This window comes from Tursiops truncatus, chromosome 16 (assembly GCF_011762595.2).
Source record: "Tursiops truncatus isolate mTurTru1 chromosome 16, mTurTru1.mat.Y, whole genome shotgun sequence".
Lineage (NCBI taxonomy): Eukaryota > Metazoa > Chordata > Mammalia > Artiodactyla > Delphinidae > Tursiops > Tursiops truncatus.
The window spans coordinates 11,054,757-11,070,928 of record NC_047049.1 but is presented as its reverse complement, the minus strand read 5'-3'; the positions used below and the strand labels follow the sequence as shown (position 1 = coordinate 11,070,928).

The 16,172-nt window shown below is 38.1% G+C and overlaps 1 protein-coding gene across 10 annotated transcripts in view; it reads left to right on the top strand.

Annotated features, from left to right (window-relative positions):
* SEC23IP (SEC23 interacting protein) overlaps window positions 1–16,172 on the top strand; it is a 95,410-nt gene that overhangs the window by 17,940 nt on the left and 61,298 nt on the right. For all 10 annotated transcript variants that reach the window (XR_012326875.1, XR_012326872.1, XR_012326874.1 and 7 more), the window contains 8 exons: window positions 340–460; window positions 1,449–1,538; window positions 3,306–3,447; window positions 4,670–4,878; window positions 5,245–5,363; window positions 5,757–5,909; window positions 7,394–7,489; window positions 11,885–12,079. Coding sequence is in view for 5 of the 10 variants with exons in the window: in XM_019940128.3 (XP_019795687.1) it covers window positions 340–460; window positions 1,449–1,538; window positions 3,306–3,447; window positions 4,670–4,878; window positions 5,245–5,363; window positions 5,757–5,909; window positions 7,394–7,489; window positions 11,885–12,079 (1,125 nt within the window). In the remaining 5 variants the exon portion in view is untranslated. The remainder of the gene's footprint in view (window positions 1–339; window positions 461–1,448; window positions 1,539–3,305; window positions 3,448–4,669; window positions 4,879–5,244; window positions 5,364–5,756; window positions 5,910–7,393; window positions 7,490–11,884; window positions 12,080–16,172) is intronic.

Sequence of the window (16,172 nt, the reverse complement as noted above, 5' to 3'; positions counted from 1 at the left end):
CGGACCGGGGCATGAACCTGTGTCCCCTGCATCGGCAGGCGGACTCTCAACCACTGCGCCACCAGGGAAGCCCTGTTTGTTATATTTTTAAATCAAGGCATACTACCTCTGATTTAGTTGTATTATTTTCCAACATAAGCATTGGAAATAATGATATTGATTTACTTAGTTTTAATGGTTACTGAACGCTAGCAGGACTGTTACAAAATTGATTTTGGAGGAACAGTACAAGTATCTGATTATAAACTATACTATGAAGTAGTTTATTATGTATTTAGCTTATAGTGGGAATGAATTTGATAGTGAGCTCTGTCATAATCCTTCTCTTGTATCTTGAAGGTTATTGTTCAGTTCCAGCCCTCATCAGTGCCAGATGAATGGGGGACCACACAAGATGGACAGACAAGGCCCAGGGTTGTAAAGCGTGGAGTTGATGATAACCTTGATGAAATTCCTGATGGTTCGTACAGTTTGTTTAGGACTAAGGTCATTTTTAGACTTCTCTATCTTAGAATGATGAAAAAAGGAAATAGTTATTAGGATTACCTGCCATAACATGCAGAAATCAGCTAGGTTGGCACAGATCTTTCCTTTTTATTACTTTTATATCTGTTTGTTCTTTAATTTAGAATTCTGTTGAAGGTGCACAAACCATGTAATATAGATTCTAAAATATATATTGTTGTGAAGAAGCACTTTGCTTGTTGAAACTAGGCTTTGGGCAATATTTTTGGGCTTGTTTTGTCATGCCTCAACTAGTTTGTATTACTTTAGTGCAGGAGTGGTGAATTTTTTCTGCAAAGGGCGAAGTAGTAAATATTTCAGGCTTTGCAAGCCATGCAGACTCTGCTGTATCTCTGCTCAACTCTGCCATTGTAGTGTGAAAGCATTTGTATGCAAACAAATGGGCCTAGCTGTGTTGCAATAAAACTTTATTTATAAAAACAGGCAGTGAGCAGGATTTGGAAATAAATGTACTCATATTATGAATCTGTATGAAATAACCAGAGTAAAATAGTAGATTTAACTTGGAAATGTTCATGTGTAGTATGTGTGAATCTAACACAGAGAAGGATTTTGGGAAAAGATTTTGAAGTTTTATATTGACAAGTGGAATCTCCATGTGGGGCTTAGTGCCCTGGGGAGTTCTGAAGAAATTACAAGGTTATGGAGCCTCTATAGGTACAAAACTGATGATCGTCATTGGCTCATAGCTTCTGGGATCAGAAATGGCCTGCTTCCTCCACTCCTTGGTCTAGTTCACTGTTATTTGCCAAAAGGTGGACTTTGAGCTGCGTTCATCTGATTTTGGCAAGTTTATGATGACAAAAGGGGTATTGAATATTGCTATTCAATTAAGAAAACCTAAACAGTCCCCAGCTTGTGTGTGTGTGTGTGTGTGTATGTATATATGCATGGATGAACGTCTTTCTTTCTTTCTTTTGCAGGGGAAATGCCTCCGGTTGACCATTTGGTGTTCATGGTGCATGGCATTGGACCTGTGTGTGACTTGCGCTTTAGAAGCATTATTGAATGTGGTAAGCGTTAGTCACTTCATTTCATGAAATGATTGGAGAACTACTAGAACTTTTAAACCTTCATTTTTAAGATGGTTTCCAGCTGTATACTGTTGGCTGAGGGACTGTAAGAGGAGATTTAAATGATCATGGGCAATACTACTTTGTACTTCATTTGCTCTTATGACATTTATAACTCATAAAATCCTAGATTGTGAAGAATTAGAAGGGATCTTGGAAATAATTTAGGCTTTTTGACAACCTCTGCCTGAGCACTTCCAGCCACTAGGAACACCTGTGCATTGAACTGATTTATGGTGAATTAGTTGTGAGAAGTTGTTTAAAGGAACTGTGAATCTGCCTGGTTTACTTAAATTTTGGAAGTTTTATTTTTATGTTTGTAGTAATAGTTCATATTTATTGAATACTTGGTATGTCCCAAGTATGTTGCATGAGTTGTATCATTTAACCCTCACAATAACTCTTTGGGGTGTAGGTGCTGTTACTGTTATCTTTACTATTAGGTGAGGAACTGAGGCCCAGAGGATGAGTTAACCTCTCCCATGTCACGGTCTGTAGGTTCTGGAGCAGGTAATTTGATTCCAGAGTCTACCCACAGTGCATTTCTGCCTCCCAGTAATGGTAGTTGAGCTAATGTTTTTCAGTCATTTATATATTTCTGTAAAATAATGAAACATGAACAAGAACTTCCGAAAGGTTGTTTTTTTTTCTTTTCTGGACTGATTTTGTCATCTTTTTTTTTTTTTCTTGAAAAGTTTGTGTTATAAAAAATACTGGCATAAAAGAGGTAATTGCTAACTACTTAATCAAGCTAGGAAAATTTAATCAAGTTAATTTGTCTTCCCTGATTTTTTTTTTTTTTTACATCTTTATTGGAGTATAATTGCTTTACAATGGTGTGTTAGTTTCTGCTTTATAACAAAGTGAATCAATTATACATATACATATGTTCCCATATCTCTTCCCTCTTGCGTCTCCCTCCCTCCCACCCTCCCTATCCCACCCCTCTAGGCGGTCACAAAGCACCGAGCTGATCTCCCTGTGCTATGCGGCCGCTTCCCACTAGCTATCTACCTTACGTATGGTAGTGTATATATGTCCATGCCTCTCTCCCGCTTTGTCACAGCTTACCCTTCCCCCTCCCCATATCCTCAAGTCCATTCTCTAGTAGGTCTGTGTCTTTATTCCTGTCTTACCCCTAGGTTCTTCATGACATTTTTTTTTTCTTAAATTCCATATGTATGTGTTAGCATACGGTATTCGTCTTTCTCTTTCTGACGTACTTCACTCTGTATGACAGACTCTAGGTCTATCCACCTCATTACAAATAGCTCAATTTCGTTTCTTTTTATGGCTGAGTAATATTCCATTGTATATATGTGCCACATCTTCTTTATCCATTCATCTGATGATGGACACTTAGGTTGTTTCCATCTCTGGGCTATTGTAAATAGAGCTGCAATGAACATTTTGGTACATGACTCTTTTTGAATTATGGTTTTCTCAGGGTATATGCCCAGTAGTGGGATTGCTGGGTCATATGGTAGTTCTATTTGTAGTTTTTTAAGGAACCTCCATACTGTTCTCCACAGTGGCTGTATCAATTTACATTCCCACCAACAGTGCAAGAGGGTTGACTTTTCTCCACACCCTCTCCAGCATTTATTGTTTCTAGACTTTTTGATAATGGCCATTCTGACTGGTGTGAGATGATATCTCATTGTAGTTTTGATTTGCATTTCTCTAAAATTTTTTTTTTTTTTTAAGTGGATGATTTTAGGGTGGTTTCTCTCAAATTGCTGCAGACACATTTCAAGAAATCTTTAGATGATCGGAAAGTAAGCAGAGTGGAATTCCTTCCGGTTCATTGGCATAGTTCCTTGGGTGGGGATGCCACCGGTGTTGACAGGTTTGTGGATTTTGATAGCTTGGTTTTCAGATTAGTCAAACTTAGATTCAAATTTTAAACTATAGTATAAAGTAATTTATTATGACTTCAACAGATACACTTAAAAACTTTATATACTTGCTCTGACATATGATTAAACACTTAAGTTTATGTGCTACTTTGTGTGTGTGTGCACATGCACGTATATACGTACATACGTATGTGTGTGTTCCTATTGTAAATATTTAAGAGAATCTAAGAAACTTAAGCTGGTTTTAGAATACTGATCTATAGTGGTTCACACATGGGGCTGTCCTGTACACTATAGGATGTTTAGCAGCATCCTAGGCTTCTACCCTCTAGATAAGAGTAGCACGACCTTACCCTTAATTTAACAACCAAAAATGTCTCTAGTCATTGCCAGATGTCCCCTGGGGATAAAATCGCCCCTGGTTGAGAACCACTGATTATTGTTTCTCAGTGCAGACTCTTCTGGCAGGACAGTTCTGTGTCATGTAAGACTGTTCTGTGTATTGTAGGCCATTTAATATCCTTAGTCTAAATGCCAGCAGCACTTACCAGGCACTGTGACAACTAAAAATGCCTCCACTCAATTTGGAATGCTTCCAGTTGGGAAGCACAGATTTAGAAAATATTTATGCTGGGGACACAGGGCTAATGACATACTTGGATTTTAGTGAACATCATGATGTTTCAGGGCACATGCTTTAATAAAACTAACGCTACAAACATTCTGTTCTCTCCATGTGAAGCCCTGTTATGGGGGTGATTTCTCTCTCTTTGGGTATTCCTGAAGTATGGCCATTCTCAAATCAGGAGAGATTCTCATTCCATTAAGCTCCTTTTTTACTTCTTGCTACATTCTCTATTGTCCTGGCCACCCACAATTTTTGTCAGGTATCCTGATTTCCAGTAAACTGGAAGAAAAATGGAAGAGTAGGCTTTCCTCTTTAAAAATAAATTAAAAATCTTCGCTTTGGCCTTATTTTGTATGATAACTTCAGAGAATCCCCAAGTTCATAGTATAGTTATAGGCACAAATGACAACTTTTTTGGTTTATCTTGATTTGTTTACAGTAACTGTCTATAAAATCAACTCATAATTAGTCCGTGGGATCTTTTTTTACTTAGTGTATTTTCAGGATTCAAAATTGAAACTTTTAGAAACCGATAAATTTAAGGTGCTTACTGACTAAACATACTTCTTTTTCTTTCTGAACAGGAATATTAAGAAAATCACTTTACCAAGTATTGGTCGGTTTCGTCACTTTACTAATGAAACCTTGCTAGACATTTTATTTTACAACAGCCCCATCTACTGTCAGAGGATTGTGGAGAAAGTGGGATTGGAGATAAACCGTCTGTATGCACTCTTCATGAGTCGGAACCCAGACTTCAAAGGAGGGGTCTCTGTTGCTGGTCACAGTTTAGGTAAAACTTCCAAATATCCACATTTTAAATACAATTTTTGTTGAGTCATCCCTGCTTTCAATGTGGGTGACATTGTTAGTTCAAGACTTAGAATTATAGATTTTAAGTTTTATAAAGGGTAGAAATGAATGCTTTGAGTTTACATTCTGCCTTATTTGCCTTTCATGTTACCTAGGAATGCTTTATATTTTAATTTATTCTACTACTTGGTAAAACAAGAATATTTATTATCAGATCTTGATTAACATCTAACTTTATGTGACTTCTGCTTGGGACTTTGAACAAAAAAAAGGAGGAGAATTTATTTAGTGTTATAAAAGCACCTAGTACATTATAAAGCAAAATGCTTCTTTTTTTTTTTTTAAGGTTCTTTAATATTGTTTGACATCCTGTCTAATCAAAAAGATTTGAATTTATCAAAGTCTCCTGAGCCTTTAGCTGTTGCTAATGGAGTTGTGAAGCAGCCACATTTCCAGGAAAAGCAGGTATGGCCCAATTGACCTCTAGATTCAGAGTTGGAGCTGAAGAGTTTTCCACAATCTGAACTGATTCTATGTAACAAAATACCCTGAGCTTTAGGAGTGCAGTGGAATCATAGAGCTCATTATTTGAGTTTCTCACTCGTCTTCCTTATGTATTATAAATTTAAATGTGAGAGACAGTTTATGGTTTCTTTAAAAAATGTGAAGTAAATTATTGTAGGAAATGGGAGCATGCGTGATTTACTAAATTTATATACTTTTTCAGAATATTCAAACTTTGGATAGCAAACTGCCAAAAATTATGATTTGTGTATAGGACAGAATTAAGATTTTTCCATAGATCAGAAGACATTTTATGGGAACTTTGTAACGTTCTCCCAACTTTTTTTTTAAAAGATACCTGAAGAGCCAAAGCTGACGTTGGATGAGTCTTGTGACCTTGATGTTGAAAATGAAGAAGTCCTGACTTTGCAAGAAACTCTGGAAGCACTTAGCCTCTCTGAATACGTTAGCACTTTTGAAAAGGAAAAGATTGATATGGAATCTCTGGTACTGATCATAGTTTGATTCATTTTTGTCTAAAATTGTTTTTCCTTTGTATGAGATTGAAAATTAATAAGATTTAAACACTTTTATATCACAGTGCATTCAGATAAGGCAGAGACTTAAACGTTTAAAAAAAATTGGAAAAAACAGGAGAACTTTTTTTAATAATCTGGGAAGGCTTTTCTAAGTATGACATAAAACCCAGAAGCCATAATGGAAAAAAAATTGCATAGCAGGGGATGGCATAAACAACACCTAAAGGCCAACAAAAGGTTAAGAAGACTGTTTGCAACACACATTATAAACAAAGGGTTTATTTTCTTATTATTCAAAGTTTCTATAAGTTAGTTACACAAAGACCATCAACACAATAGGAAAATAGGCAAAGAATATGAACAGATGATATTCAGAAAAGAAAATAACAAATGACTTCTTATCATATGAAAACTCTTAAGAGAAATATAAATTAAAAGTGCAGTGAGGGACTTCCCTGGTGGCGCAGTGGTTAAGAATCAGCCTGCCAATGCAGGGGACACGGGTTCGAGCCCTAGTCTGGGAGGATCCTGCATGCCTCATAGCGGCTGGGCCCATGCGCCACAACTGCTGAGCCTGCACTCTGGAGCCCGTGAGCCACAAGTGCTGGGCCCGTGCGCCGTGGCTACTGAGGCCCTCGTACCTAGAGCCCGTGCTCCGCAGTGAGAGGAGCCACCACAATGAAAAGCCCGCGCACTGCAATGAAAAGCCCGCGCACCACATGAAGAGTAGCCCCCGCTCGCCGCAACTAGAGAAAGCCTGCTCGCAGCAACAAAGACCCAACGCAGCCAAAAATAAATAAATAAGTAAATTTATTTTAAAAAAAAGTGCAGTGAGGTTTTTTTAACCTATTAGTTTGGCAAGAATATTAAGGGTTTGATATTAATATACTATGTGGCCAGGATGAGGGGAAATAGGAACTGATGATAGTTTGATTCATTTTTGTCTAAAATTGTTTTTCCTGTGTATGAGGAAAGAATTCTGTACAACATGCATGTATTTTCTGTTAAAAATTAAAAGAATGGGGCTTCCCTGGTGGCGCAGTGGTTGGGAGTCCGCCTGCCGATGCAGGGGACACGGGTTCGTGCCCCGGTCCGGGAAGATCCCACGTGCCGCGGAGCGGCTGGGCCCGTGAGCCATGGCCGCTGAGCCTGCGTGTCTGGAGCCTGTGTTCCACAACAGGAGAGGCCACAACAGTGAGAGGCCCACGTACCGCAAAAAAAAATTAAAAGAATGACTTAGATGTGGAGGCCTAAAATTTTACAACCTAAATTAATTCATGATTTAAAAAAAATTACCTGAGGCTGGGGACAGAAAAGAAATTAACTTTAAACAAATTGGATATTCAGTTGCCTTAGATGATACGGTTTCTTTTCATAATTTCCTTTTTTTAAATTTCACTTCATATATCATTAGATTGACTAATTAATGTGCTTGTTTGTTTTCTTTTAAAGCTTATGTGTACAGTGGATGACCTGAAGGAAATGGGGATACCACTTGGACCCAGGAAGAAGATAGCTAACTTTGTAAAACATAAAGCAGCCAAACTGGTAAAGTTCATCTCTGCACCTAAAAGAAAAAACTCATCTGTGACTAGCTTGTTTATATTTTGGAAGTTTTTGTTAATACCATCATGGTTAGGTCAGCTACTGTGCTCCCTGCCCAAGGGCACAGTAATGGAGTTGATGGAAGGCCTGACTTGGGAGTCAGCCAGAAATGGATTCAAATTCCAATTAAATGCCAATTCCTGGTTTTCCTGGGGCTGAGCAAATTCCGGGATGAAGGACTTTCAGCCTTAGAATTGGTATTTGAAAATTTCCCAGTGCAACAACTGGGTAAGTCCTGGACAAAAAGATGACTTGGTCACCCTGATTCCCAGTTCAACCACTTATTAATTACATATTCACGAGCAATTTGCTTAACTTTTCTGGTCTGTGGTTTCCTTCATTTATAAAATGGGAGTGATAATGCCTTCCTGATAGGATTGCAGTGAGGATGAAGTAATGCATGTGTAGCTTATCATCCAGTAAATGTTAGCGCATTTTCTCTTCTCCCAGTCCTTCTCACCATCTAAAGAGATAAGAAGGGACACGGATACATTTCATTAATTAATAACCAAAAACAAAAAGTTGTCAACAATCCAAATCAGAGCAATAACAGCAACAACTAGAAAACATTTCAAAAGAATAAAACTATTGGGAATAACTCGTTTAATTTTCATTAAGTTGACTTTACAGAGATTTTCTGTATACTTAGAAAAATTAGGTAGCACTTAGGGTGGCTATTTTATTTTTATTGTATTAACATGGTCTTCGTTGATCCTTCCATCTTTTGAACTTCTGTGGTTCTTTAATTTGTGTTACTTCTTTGGAACTTAACATATGCCACTTCTTTATATGTAATATGACTGTAAAGTCATAGGACTGATTTGTTATGATTAGCTTAAGCAATTGAGTTGTTCTGTATTTTATGAGTATATGTTTTAGATCAGGCATGTGCTGAGTTCTTGGGATTTGGAGATGAACTGAGGGTATGCTGTCTAGTTAGGGGGAGAGATTTGACCACAGATGATGCATCGGTGCTGCTTGTGCTGTCAGAGCCAGGTGAGGCCTGCCCGGGAGAGAAGGGGCTGGGGCTGGTGAGAGAAGACTTCTCCAAGGTGTTGGTACTTGAGCTTGAAGGAAGGGTAGGGCCAGGGGAAATGGCCTTCCGGTAGTGGGCAAGTGTTTTTCTGCAGCGGAAACAGCAGTCGAGCTGAGAATAAGGTAGAGCACAGGGTTCTGAGGGCCCGAATGGCAGATGTGGCAGATTTCAGTTACGAGGGAGTGGTCCGCAAACATGTTCTTAAGGCTGTAAAAGTCATGGTGCTTTTAAACTAACATCATGAAATGCTTACTTACTTATTAATTTTTATCACAAATTATGATTTAGCACCAAATCATCTGTTTAGTCTAAAGTTTAATTTTTACTTCAGAAATGTTAAAATTGAAAACTGTGTGCTGTAAGTCACATAAAATTTCAACCATGAGCAAATGTGCTTATAATAAGTGGGTTTTTAGACATATTGATTCCTTCCTGGTTTTTCCATTAATATTTGCTGTCTTTTGCTGTTGGCTAGGGCCTACTGGCTGATAAGGAGTACTAAAGGAAAAAACAATTGGAACAAATCTTAAAGTTGAGACAATTCTGTTATCAACTTGAATTTTACGTTAATTTTGTGTGTGTGTGTGTGTGTGTGTGTGTGTGTGTGAGAACTGGGCCACATTTTTAGCAGCAGTGTAAACCACTGGTTCAGTTCTAAGGGGACATGGTGTGAGAACCACTGCTGTAGGTCAGTGGAGCAATGAGGGCAGTTCCATGACTGGGCCGGTGTTTTAGGGAGTTCACTTGGTTACAGTGTGGGGATGGAGTTGGAAGGGGATGAAGCTAGAGGCTGTTAGGAATCTCCGGGCATAGTCACTGTAATTATGCAGTGACTGATTGAGAGATGATAGGGGTGTAATAGGAAATGGAAAAGAAAGGTACAACTCAAAACACATTTTAGACACAGAAATAGTGTTTTTGATGGTTGATTGAAGGCAACAGTGAAGATTGAGTTGAAAGGCAACATCTCTGGTGAGCACAGTGGTCACACCAAAACCATGATGAAAGCGTGCCAATGTTGTTCCTTTCCGCCAGGCTGTGTTCTCCAAGTGTGAGCATGTTCATCTCCATGTGCACATCAGTGAAGCACAGGCCTGTAAAAACACAAAAAGAACAAATGAGAAGCTATGTTTCCAGGTCCTACATCTGTCCCTGATTTTATTTTGTAAATAAAAGGAAAAAAGTAGAAAAGTATTCTATAGTTCTTGAAGAATCTCTAGAAGGAGCCTGTTTTGGCTCCTGTAGTAGCTTGGATATATAAGTAATGGCATTATAAGAATGTTTTGAAAGGAGTAAAACTATAAAGTCATCTTATTTTTTAAACTCAAAAGTAATTGCCTCTGGATGAACCATGAAACTTTCTCAGCCGTGTTGCCATTGATTGCTCTGTTATTCCTAGTTAACAAGGTGCTGCCAGATCAATAATAAGATAAAATGGTGTGTCCTATTGATTTAGTGTAATGGAAATAATGGAACCAAAGTTAGTTAGCTTGTTATTTTAATAAAGAGGTCAAATATTTGTGGCCTGAGCTTTTCTTTCCCCTTTGTAAGCCATCTTACTCATTTTCCTTTGAAAAGGAATAATTTTTGGTGCTGGGAATATTGATACTCAAGTATGTGTATTTTGGCTCACTTTGTTTTAAAGTTATAGCATGTGTCTAGGAGGGGAAACAGAACAGCAGTTCGCAGTAGGACAGTTGAGGATCTGTTTAGACAGCCCTCTTAACAATTTAGATTGTTAAGTTCTATGAGTATAATGGGAGGTACTTGCAAGTGAGAAAGCAAATTTAAACTGAAGAACCTTGAACATGTTCTTCATTTTGGGTTTTAGGTTTAATCTTGTGGTTCCTCCAAAGGGCAGAGATAACGAAGCCTTCCAAGACTTTAATGGTGGAATCAGTTCCCAGCTGGCTGGTGGAGAGTTTTCTTTATTCTGTATTGCCTTTGAATTAACCAATTGGACTTATTTCCAGGTTTTCTAGTATTTGGAATTTATTGATAGACAAGACCAATTTGGCCAGCTGTTTTGTTTAGGCACTGTCAGTAGCTCTTCTTTTTTTAAAAATTAATTATTTAATTTTTGGCTGCGCCATGAGGCTTGTGGGATCTTAGTTCCCCAACCAGGGATTGAACTCAGGACCACGACAGTGAAAGCGCCGAGCCCTAACCACTGGACCACCAGGGAATTTCCTGTCAATAGCTATTTAAACAGAGACTTAACACAGTCATTCACAGCTTGGGGAATGAGGGCCAGTGAATGAATCCACCATGATGGTTGTTCACATTCCCCTGACATTGTTGCTGCTGTATCAGGGTGTGATCACAAACCCACACGAGCAGATTTTATCTCATTACTACAGAGGTACGCCTGATCTAGAGACGCTCCCAAGAATTTTCTTTGCTTATTTATGAAATGCATAGATCTTGATTTTCACTACAGTAAGTTTTGACAATTTTTGCGGCTGTGTAATCACCAGCTAAAACAAGAACTAGAATATTTCTGTCACTCAGATAGTTCTCTCATGCTTCTTTCTGGTCCACTCCCCCTCCCATACAACTACTATTCTGAATTTGATCACTATAGGATAGTTTTGCCTGTTCTAGAAGTTTATATAAATGGAACCAACACTGTACACTCTTTTGTACCTAGCTTCTTTTACTCAAAATAGTGTTTTTGAAATTCATATAATTGTTGTTTTATTTGCAGTTTACTCCTTTTTATTTCTAAATAGTTATTCCATTGTATGAATGTACCACAGTGTGTTTATCTGTTCTTCCCAGAATGCTTTTGAGGAAAATTTGTCAGTGGCTCTGTGTAGACATAATGGTGTAAAGATGTTGAATGAATAAATTTCTCTTAAGTTACACGTCTTTATAGGAAGTATATATTTTACAGTTATATAAAGTACTTCTAAATTATCTGGCTAAAGTTGAGATCACAAAGGAAGAAGTTGGCATTTTTAAAAACTTTAGTAAAATTTTAAATTACATAGAAAAGTGGAGAGCAAAGAATATACTAATAGCAAATATTTAGATTTAACCGTAGCTGTTTTGCCACATTTTGCTTTTGTTCTTAATTTTCTTTTTCTTAAGAATTTTAAAGTAGATTATAGACATCATGGTATTTTTTTCCTTAAATATTTAGTATGTATATCTAAAAGGACATTTCCCTAATAATCACAATACCATTATTATGCCTAAGAAATTACTAATCATTCCTTAATATTGATATAGATATTTCATAGTGATAGCTGATAACTTTTTTCCCCCCAGTTCTATTATGAAAATTTGGTATTTCACAGGAACAGAAAAAAGCATCAGAAAAGAAGGCAGTGATGGCTGCTTCGACAAAAGGACAAGAGGAAAGTGCTCAGAAAGCTAAAGAAATGGCTTCTCCGCCCTCAGAATCTAATGAGTCCAAGAGGAAACTCCCACTCGGAGTTTGCGTTTCTTCTGTGCACGTTGATTATGAGTCTTTTGAAGTTGGCACTGGACAGGTAAGTTAATGTATTGACTTGGGCCATGTATTTTATGTTGGAATCACATATCTGTATTATTTGGGTTAGCTTTAGATTCTTTAAATATTTATTCAACAGTTTTTTTTGGTCGGGGGGAGAAAACTGAATTTCTCTTAATAAAAATTGTATGCTTCTTTCACAATGTTCGAAATGAGGGACTGAATGTGTACTGAACATATCACCTAGCTTTTGAAATTGTCCTTATTCAATTTTTTTCACCCCTCATAATTTTATAGCATTAGTGTCTTAGCCACTAGCAATGGAAGTGGTGATAGTTAGAAAATTATTTTCAGGATATAGTTAAACTTCTGTGAGAGATGCTTGCTGCATTCCCTCAACTTATGTTTTTTATTACTCATAATTCTTCCCTGGGGGAAATATTCCTGTAAAAACCTACCAAGTAGTTGATAATGCTGCATTTAATGATATATTGTTTCTCAATGGCTTAAAAGTATTAAAATCTTTTTAGACAATATTACTGTCAGTATATTTATAGTTGTTTATATGGTTCCATTCTCTTAAGTGAGTTCATGACTGATTTAAAGAAGGCAGGAAATGTTATTGGATGTTTGCTGTAGCCTGTTAAAGCTTTTAAGCCTAACTCATCCATAAAATTTGCATTTTATTTATTTATCTATCTATCTATCTATCTGTTTATTTAGGCTGTGTTGGGTCTTCGTTGCTACGCGTGGGTTTTCTCTAGTTGTGACGAGTGGGAGCTACTCTTTGTTGTGGTGTGCAGGTTTCTCATTGTGGTGGCTTCCGTTGTTGCGGAGCACGGGCTCTAGGCACACGGGCCCTCGAGCACAGACTCAGTAGTTGTGGCGCACAGGCTTAGTCGCCTCATGGCACGTGGGATCTTCCCGGACCAGGGCTCGAACCCGTGTCCCCTGTATTGGCAGGCGGATTCTTAACCACTGCACCACCAGGGAAGCCCCAAAATTTGCATTTTAAAAATGTCTTTTTTTTAAACATGAGCAAACTTGAACAGATTCTAGCAAATTAAAGGCAGGTATTTCTTCACCTACCTGTGAAGGTTGGAATGTCAGAGTTGTGGAACCAGGGGCTCCGCGCCATCAGGACACTCTCACCCGCCTGCCTCTCCCTGGGAGTTGGCCTTCTCTTCCAGTGAACCTGGAATGGTGGGTGTCAGTGGCTCTGGGCTCATCTCCTTATAGCTTTATTACCATAAGAGGTAAAGGAATGTACCCCGATAGGTCCAATTAGGAAACTTTTAAGGAGGGATTTTATTTGACCTCGTTTGAGTCTCAAGTCCATTCTGGACCAATTCTTGTTGCCTGGGGAATGGGGCATGGTTTGATTGACCCAGCCCAGGTCACATGCCATCTCCTTTGTTACCCAAAGTGTTGTGGTAATCCACAGTGTGCATCGTTCATTGCCAGAAAGCCAAGAAATACTGATTTAAACAAAAGAAGAGGGGGAAAAAAAAATCTCTTAACCAGGACTAATCACCATTAGCAGTTTGAACAAGGCCTTATACACTTTTATTTGAGCATATATTTACATATATATTTTAACAAAAATGGAAAATACTAGAATATCATACATATCTTCCTTGACTTACGATGGGGTTATGTCCTGATAACCTATTGTAAATTGAAAATATCCAAAGTGAAAAATGCATTTAATATACCTAACCTACCCAACATCATAGCTTAACCTCACCTACCTTAAACGTGCTCAGAACACTTAAGATTAGTCTATAGCTGGGCAAAATCATCTAATACAAAGCCTATTTTATAATAGGCTGCCATATAACAAAGTATCACAAACTGGGTGGTCTTAAGCGCCAGAAACTTACTGTCTCACAGTTCCGCGACTGAGGTGTCAGCAGGGCCTTCTTCCTCTGAAACCTGTAGAGGCATCCTTCCTTGCCTCTTTCTAGCTTCTGTTGGTTTGCCGGCAGTTGTTAGCATCCTTTGGCTTCTGTGTGCATCACTCCAATCCTCCATCTTCACATGGCAGACTCCCTTTGCCTTCACATCATCTTTCCTGTGCATGCCTGTCTCTGTGTCCAGATTTCTCCTTTTTATAATAACATCAGTCATATTGGATTTAGGGCCCACTGTAATGCTGTAAAGACCCTATTTCCAAGTAAGGTCTGAGGTAGTGGTACATTTCTCTTTTGGAGGGAACACATTCAACCCATAATGTTGGACATGTAGGCAATTTTTCATTCTTTTAAGCAATCCAGTGATAAACAGTTTTAAACCAATTTTCCGTGTCCATTTTTTATCTTTCTTTCAGTTAAATAACTGGAAGTATTTATAGCTGGGCCAAAGGACGTGCACATGAGAATGTTAATAGTTATTGCTGCTTGCCCCTGGAAAGGTTGTGCCGGTTTGTACTCCAACTGGCAGTTTATAAGATTGATTGCCTCTCTCTCCTCTCCCTCACTAGTACTGATATTATCATTCTCCTTTAAAAATATATAGTATTCTTACTTGTGTAACTTCTTCTAAAGAAATAATTTTTTACATGAAAATAAATTTTAATTTTTTTTTAGTATTTCATTTATATCTTTGATAACTGTACCTCACTGTATTTCTTTGAGCACTAGAGAGGTTAGATGTTTTATCACCTAGTTTTTAGGGGTTTTTTTGTGTGTGTGTGAGGTGCTGGTTTACCTATTTTTCTATTGGGTTGCTTTTCTCTTACTGATAGTTAAGAATTTATATATTAAGGATATTGGCCCCTTGATGTAAATATTTTTTCCAGTTTATAATTTTTTTTAACTTTGTTTTTTCTTCTCTCTTTTTTTTTTTCTGGAACTGGGGGAAGATACATAATCTTGAGAGTATTTTGTGGCCCTCATCAGTAGCAGAAACTATTGAATTTGCAAATATACGGGCAAACAAAGGGATGTGAAGTCTAGACTTTGTTAGAAGGGCAGCCTAGTTAGTAGAAAGAGCATTGGTTTGGGAGTTAGAAATCCTCATTCTGCCACTCACTGTGTGCTCCTGGGTAAGTGACATCACCTATTTGGGCTTCACTGTCTTCGTCTGATAAGCGGGAACAAGGGTTCCTGCCATGCCCTTCGCTCTCAGTGGACCTCTGTCATGCACTTGGATTATGCCATTCATTGTTCTTCATTCTCAGGATACTAAAATGATGAAGACTCATATTCTGTCACTGAGCAACAAACAAAAGAGCTTTGTAACTTATAGAGTGCTGTCCGAATGTGGGTGCTTTCTCTCACTCTAGGCAGTTCTCAGTGAACTGAGATGTTTCCCTCAAACGAGCTCTTTTGGGATAAATCACATTTCTTTTTTTTTTTTTAAACATCTTTATTGGAGTATAATTGCTTTACAATGGTGTGTTAGTTTCTGCTTTATAACAAAGTGAATCAGTTATACATATACATATGTTCCCCTGTCTCTTCCCTCTTGCGTCTCCCTCCCTCCCACCCTCCCTATCCCACCCCTCTAGGTGGTCACAAACCACCGAGCTGATCTCCCTGTGCTATGCGGCTGCTTCCCACTAGCTATCTATTTTACGTTTGGTAGTGTATATACGTCCGTGCCACTCTCTCGCTTTGCCACAGCTTACGCTCACATTTCTAATGGAAAGAAACAAGCCTAATGAATGAGGATGGTAGTTATAATAGAAGTAACAGTCATTGGATGCTTAAAATATGCTAAGCACTTTATGTGGATTAGGTTATTTATTTTTCAACCACATTATGAGTTTGGCATTGTTATGATCCCCAGTTTACAGATGAGGAAACTGAGGTGGAGGCAAGAGAGGTTAAGAAACTTGCCCAAGGTCAGTCACACAGTGGGGAATGGAGTCAGGATTCAAACCCAGGCAGTTTGATTCTAGAGTCTGTAGTTTTGACCACATTTATAACGAAAATGAATATAATGCTTCCATACACTATATTTTATGGTTTTTACTTACTTCTTACTTACTTCTTTACACAGTAAGTAAAAGTGTAGTCACAGGATGTATTAGTATGTAAAGATTTCAAAAGGAAATGTTTTGGTCCTTTTCAGCTGGCAGCAGCTGTCTGTGACTGGTTATCAGCACTGAAGCCACACCTGGAGGGGCA